The sequence below is a fragment of the Solenopsis invicta genome, chromosome 5, assembly GCF_016802725.1.
Source record: "Solenopsis invicta isolate M01_SB chromosome 5, UNIL_Sinv_3.0, whole genome shotgun sequence".
In the NCBI taxonomy this organism is placed as follows: domain Eukaryota; kingdom Metazoa; phylum Arthropoda; class Insecta; order Hymenoptera; family Formicidae; genus Solenopsis; species Solenopsis invicta.
Window position 1 is genome coordinate 1,734,040 of NC_052668.1, and position 19,712 is coordinate 1,753,751.

The 19,712-nt window shown below is 37.1% G+C and overlaps 1 protein-coding gene across 4 annotated transcripts in view; it reads right to left on the reverse strand.

Moving 5' to 3' along the window:
- LOC105207486 overlaps positions 1-17,201 on the reverse strand; it is a 71,146-nt gene extending 53,945 nt beyond the window's left edge. For 2 of the 4 annotated variants that reach the window (XM_039448958.1, XM_039448957.1), the window contains exons 1-2: positions 17,055-17,200; positions 16,511-16,961 (exon numbers count right to left, since the gene is read on the reverse strand). In XM_039448958.1, the coding sequence (XP_039304892.1) occupies positions 16,511-16,961; positions 17,055-17,073 (470 nt within the window). In that variant the 5' untranslated portion in view covers positions 17,074-17,200. Of the gene's footprint in view, positions 1-16,510; positions 16,962-17,030 lie in introns of all 4 variants that reach the window. The other 2 variants (XM_039448955.1, XM_039448956.1) reach the window with 2 other exon arrangements.
- Between the last annotated feature and the right edge of the window lie 2,511 nt (positions 17,202-19,712).

Sequence of the window (19,712 nt, forward strand, 5' to 3'; positions counted from 1 at the left end):
TGTTATTAGTATAAGGGCCAGACTTAAAGAAAATTGCATTTTTTAAGCATTTTATGACTGTTGCTATCTATCAATAAATGTTAAAGTTTCTGTATATCATAATACATTCTCCATTGAACAAGAAAACCGATACTACAATTTTCAACTGTGATTGATCAAAATAGATTTTTTAAGCCTTTAAATGTTCATTTTTGTAAAAATTTAGTTTTGAAGAATTAAATAAATGACTTTCTGTCAGTATTTTTGACTACAAAAATTCGAGCTTATATATTTGATTCCTGTCAATAATATCTCAATAATCAACTCAATAGGATATGCATCAATGTAATTTAAAAAAATTAAAATATTATGTTACGTCGATTTTCGTGTTTGAACGACTACAGCGACCTCTAAAACATTTTTTAAAAATCTGAACAAAAAACAAAATTTACTTTTGCAACATATACTTTCGATTTCCGGTAAAGCACATAAAGAAAAAAAATAGTCGATTTTTTGGACTATCCTAATATGTGTTATAATGTATATTGAATGCTTATAATTAAAGTAGAAACTGGATTTGGTTATAGGGCGCATGAGTGAATGGATGGAGAAGCGTGAGCGTGTGATTTTAGCATAGAATAATTAGTAGAATAAGCTTAAGGAGGAAGGTAGGGGAGTGAGTGAGTGGAGAGGTGAATAGAAAGAGGAAGGGAAATTAAAGGGAGAGTGGAGAAAGATAGTTTTGAGGAGATACAACGAATTGTAGGAAGGCTCAGAGAGTTGAGGTTATGGCACCGGGAAAGGCGGAAACTGGAAATAAGGCCTGTAAGGTAGGAAGTAAGGACTTAAGACAGAGAAAGTTGGTGACGGAGGATAACGCAAGCTGTAAGAAGGTTACTTTTAAGATGAGCAGGGGCAGAAGAGGTAAAAAGCGATTGAAAGGAATTTTTAAAGAAGAATAGCTAAGAGAGGTTAAAGAATTAAAGGAAGAGGTGAAAAAATTACGTAGGTCGGTGGAAAGAGTTAGAATTAGAGAAAGGGAATGAGAAGAAAGGTTTAATAGTATGAAGGAAAGATTAGATAACGTAGAAAAACAGACAGCAAATATAAAAAAGTCGATAAATAAGGGGAAGTTGTACGGTTCGAGGAGCGGGGAGAGGGAGAAGGGAAGTTCTAGGAGCGGAGGAAGCTGGAGGACGCGGAAAAGCGAATGTAGTAGGCTAAGCAAAAGAGAGATTAGTAAAGTAAAGAAATAGGTGACTGAGAAGAAGAGAGAGGAAAAGCGTAAAAACTTTGTAATTAAAGATTTAGGAGATAAGGGAGGTGGAGGGGAATAAGGTAACATAGGTGGAAAAGTTTATAGAGAAAGAACTAGGAATAGAGTGTAAGATAAAGATGTATAGAGTTAACAAGGCAGTAGTAATAGCAAAGGTAGAGCGGAAGGATAAAAAGTAGGAAATTATGGCAAATAAGAGTAAGTTAAGAGGAGGAAAGATATGTATAAAAAATGATTCATCGTGGGAAGAGAGGAAGATACAGAAGAAAATGCATAAATGAAAAAGGGAGCAAAGAGAAAAGGGGTGGAGGTAAAGGTAAGAAGGGGAGAGTCAAAATAGGAAATACTTGGAAAAGCTGGGGCGAGATAGAGGAAGAGATAGATAGAGATAGGAGGGTAGCAAAAGAGGAAGGGGGGGGGAGGAATAGTACAAATTTCGAGTAAGTCAAAAAGGGGGAGGGGGAAGAAGTAAAGAGGAATAAAGGGGAAATCAAAAGATTTATGTTTTAAAATATACCAGGAATATGGAGGCAAGATATGGAATTTTGGAAGTTTGTAGGGGACATGGAGTATGTCTGTTTAATTGAAACTTGGGTAGAAGAAAAAGGGTGGGAGAAAATTACGGGAAAGTTACCGACAACATGTGGATGTGTAGTTACGCAAGAAAGGTAAAAAAGAAAGGTAGAGCAATGGGGGGATTTATTGTAGGGATAAGGAAAGACTGGAAAAAAAAATTAAATTTCAAATAGGAGGAGGACAAAGTGATTGTAATAAAAATCAAGAGGGAGGAAGGTGGGAAAGATTATATAATAGTAGCAGTTTATGTTGCGAGAAATTGAGAGGCGATAAGCAGGATAATAGAAAGAGTGGTAGAAGAAAATAAAGAGGAATATATAGTGGTAGGAGGGAATTTTAACGCAAAAATTGGTCTAGAAGGAGGTGACTTCCGTTTCCGGCGGTGTTGGAAAAAGAGCTCGGAGTGTTAGTTAGAGTATAAGGTGCGTTTGGTGAGTGAGTGAGTAAGGAGGGAGTGTGTGGGGGAGAGGAGCGAGGGAAGAGCGAGAAGAGTGCGTGGGAGTAAAGGGAGGTGGAGAGAAAAAGAGAAGAACTGGGAAAAATAAGCGAGTGAGAGACAGAGGAGTGAGGTTAGGTAGACGGCCGGTGCGAGAGGTGGCAGGTGGGAGAAAGCGTCTAGAGAGCGCGCGAAGAAAGTAACTAAAGCGTGGAACGTGAAAGGATATAGAGAGGGCGGGAGAGTGTCGCTGGTAGAGAGTGTAGAGGGCAGGATGGAGAAGTACACGCGTACAATGAATCTCGGCAGGGAGAGAAGTGATAGCGTAGGGGAGAGCGCGATGGAAAGCGGAAAGAGGAAAAAAAGAGATGTTAGGAAAAAAGTCGCAGGAAGAAGAGGGGGTGGCGGAGATTTTTAAACGTAACCACAAGACAGGTCACTGGAGGAAAGGAGAGTGAGGGATGAGATGAAGGAGATAAAAAGGGGTTAAAAAAAGGGAAAGAGTTAAAAAAAATAAGGAGGGAGATAAAAGAGGGTTTAGGAGGGGTGAGAGAGGAGATAAGAAAAGAGGCGGAGGGGCAGAAGAAGGCGATAAGAATGGAGGTAGAAAGGATGAAGGAAAATTTAAAGGTCAGAGAGGAAAAATGGAATAAAGAGAGGACTTAAAGAAAAAAATAATGAAGATAGAAAAGGAAATAGAAGGATTAAAGGTAGGAAAGGAGGGTGAGAGGGGAAGCAAGGGAGTGGTGGAGAGGGAGGAAAAAGTCAGGGGAGGCAGAGAGGTAGAGGAGTGGAAAAAAAAAGTTAAGGAATTAGAGAAAAGATGGGAAATGAAAGAAAGGGAAGACAAAAGCTTTATAGTAAAAGAGATGAAAAGAGGGGAAGAAAATTTGAAGGAAAGAGTGGAAGGAATAATTAAAGAATTAGGGATACGAGTGGAGGGAAAAGTGGAGGAAGTAAGGAAAGTAGAGGGAGGTAGAAGAGAGAAGAGGGAGATGGTGATAGTAAAGATGGCAACCGAAGATTGTAAGAGGGAGATTATGTTAAATAAGTGGAGACTAAAAGGGAAGGAGGTATGGATAGAAGAGGATTTAACGTGGGAGAAAAGGAGGATTAATTGGAAGGCGAGGAAAATAGCTTCAAAAAAAGGATGGAAAGGGAACAAAGTGAGAATCGGGCAGAAGGGGGCGTGGATTGGAGGGGAATGATGGCCCTGGGATGAAGAGAGGGGAGAATTGAGAAGGAGAGGGAAAAGAAGAGTTACAGTGGAAGGATCAAGTGAATGGGGGATGGGGAGGAAAGGGGGACGAAGGGGGAAGGAGAAAAAAGAGAGTAGAGCGTGTAGGAGAGGAGAGTGAGGAAGGAGAGGAACGGCGGACAGCAGAAGGAAGAGAGAAAAGAAGTTATAAAGTAGCGTTTTGGAATGTAGCAGGGATAGCCAACAAAAGGGAAGATTTTTGGAAGTTAAGAAATGGAATATAATTATAATGAGCAAGACGTGGTTAGATGAAAAGGGGTAGATGAGAGCAAGGGATTTCTTTCCAAGGAGATATAGATAGGAAGTGCAGGTAGCAAAAAGAAAGAACAAAAAAGGAAGAGCAAAGGGGGGTATGGTACTGAGGATGAGGGGGATAGAAGTGAGAAAAATGGAAGCGGGGAAAGAAGAAAGAATGATGGAGATGATAGTGGAAATGAACAAAGAGAAGTGGAGATTAGTGGAAGTATATATTAATGGGGATATGGAAAAAAGTTGGAGTATATGAAGAAATAGATGAAGGAGGGAGACGGAGTGAGGATTTTAATAGAAATTTCAATGCCAGAACCGGAGAGGATGGTGGGGGAATAGATGAACAAAATTGGGAAAAGGGGGGGAAGGTTAAAGGACAAGAAGATGAACAAGGAAGAGAGAGTGTTGGTAGGAAAGATGGAGAAGATGGGGTGGGCGATTTTTAATGGGAATATAGAAGGGGACAGGCAGGGAGAGTGGACTTTTACTGGGGAAAGGGGGGAATCGGTCATAAATTATGTGGAAAGTGTGGAGACCAAGGAGATGGTTAATAGAATGGTGATAGAAGATTGCGTGGATTCCAATCGTCACCCCTTGGTAGTGTGGATCGAAAGGAATGAGAGAGATCAATTCGAAAGGGGAGGGAGAAGTATCGGAAGAAGAAGATGGGTATGATCGCAAAAGGGAATAAAAGATTTTAGAGAGGCGTTAGGAAAGCTACCAGTAAGCGAAGGGGAGGTGGAGAGAGTATGGGAGGAACTGGAAAGACAGGTATTGGAGATTTTGAAGAGGGGTAATAAAAAAAAGGGGGGATAGTAAGAAGAGGCTGGTGAGACAAGAAATGTAGGATAAAGAAAAGGTAAAAAAGATACTGAGGAGGTGGAGAGGAGGAGAAGGGGATAGACAGGGGTACAAAAAGAAAAGGTTAGAGTATAGGAAGCTGATCGAGAGAAAGAAAAAGGAGGAGAATGAGAAGTGGGAAAGAGTTGAGGGAGATAAAAACGGAAAATCAGGTGTGGGAAATGGTAGGTAAAACTAGGGGGAGAAGAAGAGTGAATAAGGAGATTAAAATAGAGGAATGAAATGAATATTTTAGGTACTTGTTGGAGGGAGTAAATGTGAGAGTAAAGAGAGACGCGGAAAGGAGAAAGGGAGGAGACCAGAAGGAGGGGCTAGCACATGAGGAGATAAAGAGAGTGCTATCGGGAATGAAGGATAAAAAAGCAGCAGGGGCGGATGGGATTCCGGCTGAAGTGTGGAAATACGGGGAGGGGGGTATGGAGCGATGGGTTTGGGGAATATGTGACAGGATCTGGAGGAGAGAAGGATGGATTGAGGAGTGGAGCGATGGGGTGATCGTTCCGATCGTGAAAAAGGGGGAGGGGATAAGCGTGGAGGAGTACAAAGGAGTGTCGCTGACGTCATCGCTTTATAAAATGTATGCGACGGTGCTAACGAACAGGTTGAAGGAAGAGGTAGAGGAAAAAGGTTTGATTCCGCAGAACCAAACGGGGTTCCGAAAGGGTTTAAGGACGATAGATAACATCTACGTGCTAAACTATTTGATAAACAGACAGGTCAGCAAGCCGGGAGGAAAAATGGTTGCGCTCTTTGTGGATCTAAGGGCCGCGCTTGATTCTGTGGATAGAGGGATATTGGCAAAGGCAATGAGGGCTAGAGGGGTTAGAGAGAGGCTGGTGGTAAGATGCAAGGAGGTGCTCAGGGAAACAAGGAACCGGGTGAGAATAGGGGAAAATCTTGGAGTATTTCTGGACGGGAAGGGGGGTGAGACAAGGGTGTCCCCTAAGTCCGACCTTATTCAACCTGTTAACGGCGGACCTGGAGCAAGTGATGAGAAAAGGTGGTTGGGGGGGGGGAGTTAAACTGGGGGAAGAAAAAGTCTACTCTTTGTCGTATGCAAACGATATGGCGGAGGAGGATGATATGAGAAGCATTCTGGTTAGGTTGGAGAGGTATTTAGATGGAAAAGGATTGGAACTCAATGTGGGCAAGACAAGGATAATGAGGTTTAGGAAAGGGGGGGGGGAAGAAAAAGAAAGTAAATTGGAGATGGAAGGGAAAGGCAATAGAGGAGATAAAAGAATTCTACTATTCGAGCTACGTAGTGCAAGGCAATGGAGGGCAGAGGGCACAGGTGAGGAAAAGGTTAAGGAGAGAAGCAGCAATAATGGGAAAAGTATGGGGAATTGGGAAAAGAAGGTTTAAAGAGGACTAGGGTAGGTTGTGCTGGTTATTTGACATGCAGGTATGGCCGATGATAGGTTATGAGGTAGAAATATGGAGATGGTAGGAAAGGGAAGCATTGGAAAGACTACACAAAAGATTCCTGAAATGGGTGATGGGGGTAAATTGGGGGACACCGGAATACATGGTAAGAGAAGAAATACAGAGAGGAAAGTTAAAAGAAAGGGCGGGATAAGGGCAATAGAGTTTGGAAAAAAGGTTAGAGGAAGGAAGAGGAAGCAAGCTAGCAAAGAGGTATTGGGAGGAATTGAAAACAAGAAGTAGAGGAAAGAAAAGTATGTCAGAATGGGAAGAAGAAAGAAAAGAATTTTTTGTGATGAGAGGAGTGGGGGGGGATGGGAGGGATATAGTAGAGAGTAATATGGAAGGTCTGATTAAAAAGGAGAGAAAGATGCAAAAGGAGGAAAGATGGGAAAGAATAATGAAGACAAAGGGTAATAGGGAATATAAATGAATTAAGGGGGAGGGTATTCCGGAGTATTTAAAGAAAGGGTGGGGAGAGAGTAGGTGGCAAAGGGTGGCAAAATTTAGGTTAGGAAACGGGATGAGGGGTAACAGACACTGGGAGGAGGAAGAGCGTAAGAGGTGCAGGATGTGTGAACGTATAAATGAAACGTGGGAGCATGTGTGGAAGGAATGTGTAAGTTGGGGGCATAGGAAAGGATAGGAGATGAGGGGGATTGTGCTAGGAGAGGATGGGGAGGGAGAAGAATGGTTGAGGAAGTTGGAAGTATTGAAGGGAGGGAATGGACGTGAGGAGAGGGGGGAGACAAGAATAGGTGGATGAAGATTTGAATGAGTGAGTGGAAGAGGGGATGATTAAAAAAGGCTCACAAAAAACACCGGAAGCGGAGGTCCCGATAAAATAGGTAGGATTGCGGCGTGTGTGTGTGTGTGTGTGTAAACAGTAGGAGAGATAGGATAAATTTAAGTGTAGATTGCGGCGTCCTAGTTTGTAAGCTAAGTAAGTTAGTTGGTAAGGAATAATTGTACGGACTTGTACAGAGATGTAACCCTAAAGGGAGGCAATAAATTATCTATCTATCTATCTATCTGGTCTAGAAAGAGGTAATGACGAAGAAGGATAAAATGTCGTAAGAAAAAGTAAAGATAAGGTAATTAACAGCAGGGACAGAGACCTAGTAGATTTAGTAAATAGATAGGCATATTATAAATGGGACAATGATAGGAGAGAGGGAAGGCGAATACACTTATATAAGAGAAAAGCTCTACAATTGATTATGTAATTGCGAACGATTATTGTATGAAAATTATAGTTTTAAGGTTGTAGAGCGGCCGGACTCGGATCACATGCCTCTGGTGTTGGAAGTACTGGAAAACAGAGGAAGAGAGATGAATAAAAAAGAAGGGAGGAGAGAAGAAGAGAAATAGAGTTACAGATAGAAAGAAGAGGACATAGTTTTATGTAAGGAAAGGACAGAAGGAGAAGATGAAAAGGAGATAAGTAAAAACACAATAGAAAAAAAATGGAAGGTATTATAAGATGGTAAAAAATGCAATGATAAGAATAAGAAGAAGAAGAAAGAGGAAACTAGGATACAAGGGATGGTGGGATAGGAGCTGCACGAAGAAGAGGATAGTACACAGACTGTACAAAGGCTGGAGATTAGGGAAGTCGAGTAGAGAAAGATTCTTGGAAGAGAGGAGATTCTTGGAAGAGAGGAGATTTAAGAAATATACGAAGGAAAAGAAAAAGTGGAAGGAGAGAGAAGAGGAGCTCAGGAAATTAAAAAATGAAGCTGAAGTGTAAAAGGTGATCAATAAGAAAAGAGGGAAAAACAACTGGGTGAAAAACACAATAAGTAAGAAAAGTTGGATAAAGCATTTCAGAAAACTGCTCGGAGGAGAAGAAGTAGAAGAAGAGAGGGAAAGCAAAGTAAGTTTGAGGAGGCGGAACAAGCAGAACAGGAACTGAAGATAGAGGAGATAGAGAGAGCAGTAAAGAGATTGAAGAAAGGAAAGGCAGCAGGGTTCGACGGAATTCCAATAGAGGCGTGAAAATATGGAAGAGGAAAAGTGAAAAGAAGGCTAGCGGATTTGCTGACGTATATGGAAGGGCAGCAAAATTCCAGAGGACTAGAAGAAGAGTGTCATAGCAACGATATATAAGAAAGAAGACACTGAGAAAATGGAGAATTATAGAGGAATATCGTTGCTATGTACGGCGTATAAGATTTACGCAGAAATGCTGAGGAAAAAATTGGAGGAGATTGAGCGTAGAACTCTAGTGCTTGAGAGCCAAGGTGGCTTTAGGAGGAGGAGTAGAGACATGGTAGAAGGGATAGCATGGTGTGCTCAATTTGCAGCCTTCTTTCTCTAAAATCTGCGCTCTCTGTCGTTTTTCTGCCTCTTATTCCAGAGAGCTGCCAACTGTAAAAAGTTGAAGTATTTCATTTTCTAAAGTCTGTACACCTAATATAACTATCTTTGTCAGACGTTCTCTATTTTCACTCTATCTCTTTCTTGTGGATAGTTACCGCTAAAAATAAATGTTATTAAATACAATATGAAGGATTAACTGCGCTCATTGTAAAAAAATTAATAAAAAATAGATAGTTTGTGTACAATATAAAGATTAATAATATTTAACAGTATTTAATAATAAAATAATATTTGAAATAACAGTACAAATATAAATATCGTAATAAATTTTACAGTAATTTTAATAATTTAAAGTTACAAAATAAATGTTTCAGATTTGTTCCATTTTTACAATTTTTTTACTTGTCTAAAAAAAAATAAAATTTACCATTTTAATGTTTTATTATATTTTACTATATTTTAGTATTAAAATAATTGTTACAAAATTCGTATGAAATAAAGTTTTTAAAAGTTTAAAAGGCAACCCTTGCGATACAAGAATTTTTTCTAAACCAATGATAAATAAGAACGATAGATAAGGACGCAATGCACGCACTTGTACGTGTGACAAAAATGCAACTATCCAGGTTCAGTAACTTTCCGACATTAAATATTTCATTTTTTCACAGTTGGCAGCCTTCAGAAATAAGAGGCACTTTGCCGTGAAAAGGGGCGTGGTTTAGTCAAATTGAGCACACCATGTTATACTTCCACCATGGATAGAGGGACCACGGACAATATTTTTGTTCTCAGTCATCTGATCCAGAGAGAGAAAAAAGCAGGGGAGAAAGAGAAAAAAGTGTATGCCTTTTTCGCTGATCTGAGCTCGGCTGTTGATAATGTTAATAGAAAGAAATGGGAAACTTTGGAAAAGAAAACATCAATGGAAAATTAATAGAAAGGTTAAAGGAAATTTATAGAGACACAAGAGCAGCAATTAAGACGAAGAAAGGATTATCGGAAAAGTTCAAGACAAAGAAGGGTGTAAGGCAGGTGTGTGTTCTGAGTCCGACACTTTTTAATTTGTATATTGCGGATTTGGATGAATGGTTTGAGAAAAAAGGAATAGGGAGACTGAAGTTAAAGAAATATAGATGTTGGCATATGAGGACGATTTAGTATTACTAGCAAAAAATAAAGAGGCTATGGGTGACATGATGGAAACTTTAGGAGGGTTTTTAAGAAAAAGAAATTTAAAGCTAAATACAAATAAATAAAAAATAAAATAAAAAATGGTGTTCAATAAAAATGAAAGGAAAAAGAAAAAAAAATGGTTTCAATTTTAATAGGGGAGGAGATTATGATTATCATATAAAGGAATTAAGGAGAAAAAGAAGAATGGTAGCTAATATGGTATGGGGATTAGAAGAAAGGATCTGTAAGGAGAATTTCATAAGGAGATGGATGTTGTTTAGGTACTTGGTGGAGAGTGTAATGTCCTATGGGGTGGAATTATGGGGGTGAGAGGAAAGAAAAGAGTTAAAGAAGATTTCATTAGATTATGTAAGGTGGATGTTCAAAATAGATTTTTGTACACCAAGATATTTAATTACGCGAGAATTAGGGTTGGACAAGCAAAAAGTAGAATGGGGTATTAGAGCAAAAAGATATAAAGAAAAGATTGAAGAGATGGGAGAAAAGAGATGGGCAAAAGTGTGCTGGTTGAAAAAAAGAAGGATGGATGGAAAGATTTATATGGAAAAGAAAAAAAAATATTATAATAGGAATAGCTGGGGGGTTGTAGCGATAAATGGTATGCCAGAGATAGAGAGATTTAATTAAGGAATTAAGGGAAAGAGAGAAAGACGTACAACGACAGGAGGAGGACCGTAGAATTAGAGAAGTTAAGTATAATAAGAGATATAAAATGTTCATGGGTGGGAACAGGACACCTAGTTACTTGAAGAAGAGCGAAATGAGAAAAAAGAAAAATGGGGAAGGAATAAAAGCGTTGATGAGATTGAGATGTGGGAATATGGAGGTAGAGAATAAATATTGGTTAATAAAGGAAGAAAGGAATTGTGTCTTCTGCGAGATGGAAAAAGATAGTTTAGTACATTTTACGGGAGAATGCAAAATAACAAAAGACTAGTTTAAAGAGTTAGGAGAAAGCGTGGAGGAAAGAATAAGTAAGTTAGAGAGCGATAGATTAGATGAAAGAAAGGAGAAGGTGTTAGTTAAATTCTGGAGAAAAAAGGAGAAGTATTAAAGTAGAAAAGCGGAAGAGGAAAAGGAGAAGCAAGAGGAGGGGTATTGATAGGCGTATTTGATGTGTGTTATGTTTGTGACATGTTTTATGTATTTTATGTAATTGTTATGTTATGTATTTGTTAGTACAATATGTATTCTATGCATGTTACCTGCGTGTTTTCTTTTTCTTTGGTTTTTTTTGTTTCTGAGTAGTGTATAGTATTCAATTGGAGAGGCGCGTATGTATATAAGATATAAATAATGTAGACACATGCGCATAAAGAGACTCGATATCTTTAGAAAATATGGCGGAAGAAATGAATGGAGTAGGGTAGAAGGAAAGTAGGGAAAGTGTGGAAGGATAAATGGAGATAAGGAAATTTTGTAAACCAAGTTCCGCTTCTCGGCAAAAACTGAACAGTACAATAAAATATAATAAATATAATTAAAGTAAAAATTATAACATTGGTGTAATATTATTATGTTAGTTTGTATTTATAAGGTGTTTCATAATCCTTTATCTATTCTAAACACTGTTTCTCCTGATTTCATAAGGTATACACCTATTGAATATTATATAAATATTTCAAGAAAATTTTCAAGAATTCCAACTGTAGTCCATATTAAATTGTTCAGTTATTCTTATTGCATTCTATAAATTTTTAAAGAATTACAATTCGGGAAAGATAAAGACTTGAAGAAGTCTTTATAAATTTAAGTTAGTTGGCCCGCTGCCTCTCCAAACCACTTCAAAAACTCACTGGTCTCAATGGATCTCACATCAAGAATTCTATTGATTTTGTGAACAAAATTGCAAAGATCAAAACAAAACCCAATAACCTGGTGAGTTTTGATATTGTTTCATTGTTCACAAATGTCCCGGTCCAGGATACGTTGGACATTATCAAAAAGTCCGACAAACTTCCGGCTAACCTCTTCCCGCTAATAAAACATTGCCTAACCTCGACCTACTTCCAGTTTCAAGGAGAATTCTTTGAACAAACCTCTAAAGCAGTGATGGAATCCCCTGTTTCACTTATTATTGCGAATATCTTTATGGAACATCTCAAAAACAAAATTCTGAAGAACGCACCCCTCAAACCTTCCACGTGGTTCCAATACGCAGATGACACATTTGTTATATAGAGCCACGGCAAAAAAACTCACATCCTTCCTCGCTTTTCTCAACGCCCAACACCCAAACATTAAGTTCACAATAGAGGCAGAACAGAAAAACCAAATTCCCTTCCTAGACGTGTTGGTTCAAACAAATGAAGACGATACTTTAGGTTATCGGGTTTACCAAAAACCAACCCACACTGACGTATCTTCACGCAACCTCCCATCACCATTCGTCACAAAAGAATTCAGTTATCAACTCATTGGTATACACAGCCCTCACTATTTCTGAACCAACATTCCTGGATGAGGAGCTACATCTTAATCAGATCTTGACTAGGAATGGGTATAACAGCAAGAACATTGATCAGATAACCAAGAGATTGAAGAACAAAATCTCCAGTCCCAATGATACCAAAACTCTGGATGAAGAAAGAGTAAAGAAAATGACAGTTGTCCTTCCGTATCTTCAAAGTACAACAGAGCGCATAGGCAGAATTTTGAAAAGCACAACATCAGAGTAATCTTCAAACTCCAGAAGAAAATTGCTCAATTACTCCCTAATCCCAAGGATCAAAGATCAAGCCTAGAAACACCAGGTGTGTGCAAGATACCTTGCGTCTGCAGAAAAGTGTACATAGGAGAAACTGATAGAAAGATAAGTACACAAATCAAGAAACACCAGAGGTGTGCCAAATACAGCCATTTTTCGCAATCAGCCTTGACAAAACATTGCATGGAGACTGGACATGCCGTGCAGTATGATAAGTCTACTATGTTGGCCCAGTCACAAGGCTACTTCGCCAGAAAATATCGGGAAGGTCTGGAAATCTTGAAACATCCTGACAATCTCAACCGCGACAAAGGCCTGCAAGTAAATCTTATTTGGCATACCGTCCTCTCGGGTTTTTTAATTGACCGGCCGGTCAATCAAAACGCTCTGATTGGCTGACCAATCAACCCCCCCCTCCCCCCACCGGGCGCAACACGGATATATAAAAACCACCACAACCGAAAAGAACTCAGTATCGGAGCTCTCAGCCCTGATGACGCAAACTGCAATGTTTGCAAAACGTTGGCAAAGTGCCCAACACGCACGTGGCATCCATCCAAAAACACTTTTTGTTAACAATATCAACGGCCACAAAAGCCTCAAGACTGGAAGTCTTTATGAATTCATTGTAAATTTATAATAAGAATGCTGCTCCTTTTATTCTATTTAGAAGATTAGTTTCTATTTTTTAATTACAAAACACAGAACTCCGTTACTATTTGTCGATGGTGCCGCGTACTGCTTGTTCGATCCAACAGACATTAGACAACAAAAAAAGACTTCTGTCACAGAAATTGTGAAAAAATATGAAAAATCTACATCTTTTCCAGAAACCTTTATATATACAATGTCACACAAGAGCATCAACTAAATTGCTTTAACCCTCACCTAACACAATATTGGATTCAATATTTTACCACACGTGCGTGTATGTCAACCGACCATTTTCAATTGTGTATATCTTTGTACGTAATGCATAGAATTTTAATTACTTTTTTCTAATTGTTATGCCAGAAGATCAAGAAGACTAAACAGGTGCAAAAATTGAGAAGGTTCTGAATATATTCAAAATATGCAGTAAAAGCAAAAGATTTATGAATGCCAAACATTTTTGCAAACAGCCTAAGTGTACAACACGTAGTGTGTCAACTAAGAATTAAGAGACAACTTCTAGATAGCTCTACTACTGTGGTATTCATTAAAAAGGAGCTAAAAGATTATTACCATTTCTAGTTATACTATGCTATTACACTTTGTATTAAAGACGCCAGTATTACTTTCCATATTGTGACAAGAACACATAATTTTCAAAATAAGTGCACCATATAGTAAACATTTTGAAGCAGTGTTCTTGTCACAATGGAAAGTAATACTGGCGTTTCTAGTAGTTATATTTCTAGCACAAAGCGTAGTAGTCTCCTCTATTCTTCAACAAATACCACAATAATAGTCACTTAGTAATTTTCTCTTAATTGCTTAAAGCAATCTAGTCAATGCTCTTGTGTCCCACTATATATATATATATATATATATATATAGTGCCCACTATATATATATATATATATATATATATAGTGGCAGTTTTATCTGCCTCGCCACTTTGCCCTCCACCTAAGCAAAGCGCGGAGAAGCACATATGACCGGGCCGGGCACTAAGCGAGAGAGCAAAATCTCCGGCGGGACTGCATAGCGTCTATTATTTTCGTTTATTCATTCGCGGCTTAATTTCATGTAAAATCGGGCGCCTCGACAAATGTCGCCGAAGGAGCAGCAGCGGCGAGGAAGGCGGATAGCGGCAAGAAAAGAAGGCGATCATTCAAGGCCGGCGCACAAAAAACTGCCGACGGCGAGGAGAACGAGGCAAGACGCGGCGACGACTGAGCGCCGCGCGGGAGAGGCTCGCGCAAGGCACTAAGGCAATAAAGAATTATTAACACAACTAATATCGCAATAGCAACTTGACAAAAAATTTTAACAATAAACAATTAAATACTAGAAAAACATTGGTCAACTGGTTCAATAATTTTTTACACATTAAACCTCTACAGATCACTTACTGACTAATCATATGCATTAAATAACGACAAAAACAATTCTAAAATACACGAAGATATCGCGGATTCAATAAAAAGTATGTTTGATACTCTAAATCATTGTTTACAGTTATTTTGTTTATATTGATTGACACTAAAAAAGGCCAAATTAAATAAGTCAAAACATTTGTCATTTGAAGATTGTAATCTATCATTAAATTATAATTGCGATTATTATGTACAATTATATATGTTAGCAAGGGAGAACCAGCCAGGCTCGTAAGTCCCTATTAATTTATTGTTTAATTAATTCAATAAGAGCCTGAATAATAAATTACTATTTAATTTTATTTAAATTAATTATATTCCGAAGATTACGATCAATAATTCTGCAAAAAAATTTTAGTAATTTTTAAACGTTACTTTAAAGTACTTCAAAAATAATATTTAAATTTATTATCCTCAAAGAATTACACAAATCAAAAAGATATAATAAAAAGTATACATAAAATACAATTACTGTTTTTATTGTATATTTTTATTTATTATTTGCAATTTAAGGCTCCTAACTCCTCAGCCGAGAACTCCGCGTTGACGGTAGCGACATTCCGTCGCGAACAAAATTAGAACTAATACAGGTGAAACGTGACAAATTGATGAGATGTTATTGCACATGTCATTTTGGTATTATGTGCTTTATTGTGAAAATATAACTCGTCTCGTATTTACAAAATTCGTAAAAATGGACCGCGAATAAAGTTTCTTTGAATTTTATACATAAAAGTACATTTTTCACTCCTTTCAATAGCTATCCGTGTTTTCCTGTCTGAATAGGTGTCACTTTATGGGCTTTTTACGATTATTTACGACTGCTAGGAAAAAAAGGGATAATCGTAACCGATATTTAGAAGTGTTTTAAAGCCATCTAATTAGTCTGTTTTATGCAAATTGGCTTTATTTACAAATGGCATGTTTGACAAAATTACGTGACCATGTGTTTTCCTGTTTCAATAGCTTTACTTTACATGCTTTTTACGACTATTTACTAACTGTTAGGCAAAAAAAGAATAGTCGTGACCAATATTTAGAAGTGTTTTAAAGCCATCTGCTTAGTCTGTTTTATCTAAATTAACTTAATTTACAAATGGTATGTTTGACAAAATTACGTGTCATTTGAAGCAATTTCTCGCTTCTAACGTCATGACTTCAATGTGGCCGCGGTGAGTACTCAGGAGCCTTAATTAATATAAAAAATATAAATATAATTTCTGAAATATTTAATTAAAAAATGTATAATATACATAAGAAAATATTTTGTATAATATTCTCATATTTCTACTTAGTACACTCCATGAGTGATTTATATTTCCAATGAAATTTTTCTTAAGGGTGTTTTCTACTTTGTTAGGTCAAAAAATTAATTTTTTTTAATTATATTTTTAAAAAGTTTTCTGAAGAAGAAGGCATATTACATAGCTGGAATAGCTGGTCAACAGTGAGTACAAATATTTCTATTTTATTTGCCTGCTGTTTTTGTTCAAACAACATTATATGAAATGGCATAGTTTCTATCTCGAAAACTAATAAAGCAATTAGCTTCAAATTTGACATGCATACATACTCTTCACAAAATAGGTTACAAAGAATAAAAAATACTCAATAGTTTTTTTTAATCAACAAAAAAAAAGTTGTATTTTTTAACAACAAATCATATTTTTTTGTTTGTAAGGCCACCATTTTAAAACTAATTGGAATTTTTTAATACCTGTAATCTACTTTGTGTACAAATTCACATAATTCAAGAATCTTGCTTTTTTTGTAGAACACGGAAAAAAGCTACAACATATGCCATTTTTTATCACTAGAAACATATTTTTCTTGCCATATCTTATCAGATCTTTCTAATTTCCATAAAAAATTATATATAGTAGGAGAAATAATATATAAATATATCTATAAAGTATGAAAATAAACTGTTAAAAAGTTTTTGCAAAACAAAAGATTAAAAATCATTTCCAGAATAAAAATGCAAATTTTTAGCTAACAAGATAGAAAGAGCCTTACAAATTTAATTTTAAAGCATAAAACAAACTTTCATATCCTACGTTCTGACAATTAGTTTCATGATTGTATATATATATATGACAGATAATTATTACATACATGAATAATAATCAAAAGTAACAATACATACTTGGCTTTAGCTCTTGTGAGCTTAGGGCCAATGTTGATATCATTTTCTGTATCCTGAAGCCATTTTTGTACCATTGTCATTAAATGTTCGTAGGAGATTACATGTTTCAAAATATTTTTAACATTAGTGGCAGTTAAATTGGTTTTAGGAGCTTCAGCATCCAGTTGTCTCTCAATCTCCTCTTCCATTTCATTAAGCACAGCTTCTCTCTTATGTTTACTGGATGGTTCGTAATTATCCACTTCAGATATATCAATTTGTAAGTCTGCATTTTCGGAATCAGTCGAATTTTCGTTGTTAATATCGTTAAAGTCAAAGGTAATTGAAAAGGACAGATTGCATTTCTTAGGTGATACGGTGAAAGGAACAGAAGACGTTGATAAATCGGTGTCATTCTCCACTGGCTTGGTTGTAATTTCCTCCATTTTGATGAAAATGTTAAATGTGTCATCTAAATTGAATAATTATTATAATTTTTATTACGTTTACAGATAATTATACATTTCGATCACGGTTTTACTTTTTTAAAATGTCTTGAACGTACACATAACCACACATAACATGCATGTTCCGAAATTAACTGGCAGTACCGCTGAACATATAGGGTGCGTTCCGAATTAAAAGACCTCGCATATGAAATGCATGGAGATCGATTGTAGGCTTGTTTTCTATTCCTGCACTAGACTGCACTGGAACGTTCCTTCTTGTTTTCACTAGGCTTAGGCTTGTTTTCTATTCCTGCACTAGACTGCACTGGAACGTTCCTTCTTGCTTTCGCTAACTTTGAAACATCTATCTATTTCATTTTAAGTGTACACTTATTTAGAGAGTTCAGGAACAGAAAACAAACGGCTTGTTTTCTATTCCTGCACTAGACTGCACTGAAACGTTTCTTCTTGCTTTTACTAACTTTCAAATATATATCTATTTCATTTTAAGTGCACACTAATTTAGGGAGTTCAGGAACAGAAAACAAACGGACTAACTTTCAAATATATATCTATTTCACTTTAAGTGCACACTAATTCAGGGAGTTCAGGAACAGAAAACAAACGGCATGTAACTAGAGTAAAAATTACAAAAATGAGCAAATTCACTAGGTGTTGACCAATGAAATTATAAATACTTTAGTAAATTTGTTCACTTTTGTGAGGCTGAAGTCCCATGAATTGCTAGGCTTGTTTTCTGTTCCTGGGCACGTATTAAGGAATTCTTCGGAATGGATTCCGATCGGAATCATTCCGTTTTCCCTAGAAAACACAATAGAAATTTAAAGAAAAACGGAATAAATCCGATCGGAATCGAGTCCGAAGAAATGCATAATACGTACACCCAAGGACTTTGATTCTGTCCATGGGGAAATTTTTCAAACTAAGATGTCACCACTTTCTACATACTCGCAGTTCATGATTAATGAAACGACTAAAGCTTATTGGTCGTTACGTTAATCATAAACTGTAAGTATGTAGAAAGATAGCGACTTCTCAGTTTGGAAAATTTCCCCATGGACAGAATCAAAGTCCTTGGGTGTACCCTGGGGGTCTATCGTGTAACATTTCCCCTAGGGCGGAAACGTGAAAAGTGAAAAGTTTCACGTGAACTGCACGATCATTATCTTTTTACATATTTACAGTTTATGATTAACGTAACGACCAATAAGCTCTAGTCGTTACATTAATCATAAACTGCGAGAATGTAGAAAGTGGTGACTTCTCAGTTTAGAAAATTTCCCCATGGACAGAATCAAATTCTATGGGTCACCGACGAGAGACTATTAAAGACCGTAAATCCTGGGTAAATTTTCGAGGCCGTTACTGGGGCCCCAGGGGCCCGGCGGTAATTGAAGAGCGATGACGTTATCGACTATATGATTGTTAATATAAATATTTGAGTAATACGTTATTAAAATCTTGATTTTTTTATTATACAAATACTTCATAAGCAAATATGCATACTTATATTTAATAATATCATTGTATATTGCTTTAAAATTCTTTTTGATCAGTTATTATCTCTGTCGATAATCAAACTTGGATGTTAACGGGTGACACTCTTTTGGACACAGCACGATTGGACACCAACCAATCATCTTGACTTATCTAACCAAACCAACGGAAAAACTCTAGGCATCGGCCGCTGTGAGTGGTGGTGTCCAATCGTGCGGTGTCCAATCGTGCGCACCCCGATGTTAACATCAAAACTGCAATTTTTAATAAAAATCGAAAATTTTTGGGTTACAAATACATAAGCATATCTATGAAACTTCAAAATAACAATAAATTATAAAATTAGTACTGTATTGTCAGTTTATTATTAAAAATTTAACAGTCACACAAACTCCCGTAAGGTTAGCGGTCTTTAACAGTCTCTCGTCGGTGCATGGGTGTACGCACGGGGGTGAAACTAATATAGCGGTTTCCGGTAACACGGAAAAAGTGGGGCCCACTTAAAAGTGGGAGTTAAAATGACCAATCAGAAAACGCCTTGATGTAAGTTGGTAAAAGTGAGCTCTGCTCACTCGATTTTCGTGTGGTAGCATTGATGAACTGGTCTCTCCAACAATGCAGAGTAAAGGGCCTCGCACATAAAATGCATAACATAACACAAGCACAACATAAGACCGATGGGCCAATGAGCATCCAGCATAAAGTCGCCATATTGATTTACATAAGATTCCCATTGGTCCAGAGGCCTTATGCTACGCTTATGCTTTGTTATGCATTTCATGTGCGAGGCCCTTAACGGATGGTTTATGCAGGCAATAACATTTAACTTATGGGCTGCGTTCAGATTCCCCACCCGAGTGCACCCAGGCACCTAAAGAGCGTTCAGATTCCTTTAGAGTGCCCCTACCGGACATGGTGGGTCGTTCACTTTATCACTCTGTCTATCCCGAGAGAGTGGAAAAACCACATGGGTCCTTGAGCCGGGTGAAACGGGTGGGTGACATAAAGGTGCGTTCCAAAATGTATCGCTATAAAAATTTCTATATATTTGTGATAAAGCTCGTATATTTAAAACAAATTTAAAATAAAAAAATAAATTTAATTTAAAATATTATAGTAAATAAAAATTAAAATGTATAAATATAATAAAGAAAAACGTTAATAACCAAGTAAAGTTTAAACGTTTTGTTTATTATTCTGTTTATGTAATTACAGATTAATAAATATTAATCTTTTATTCTATTAATGTAAGGTTT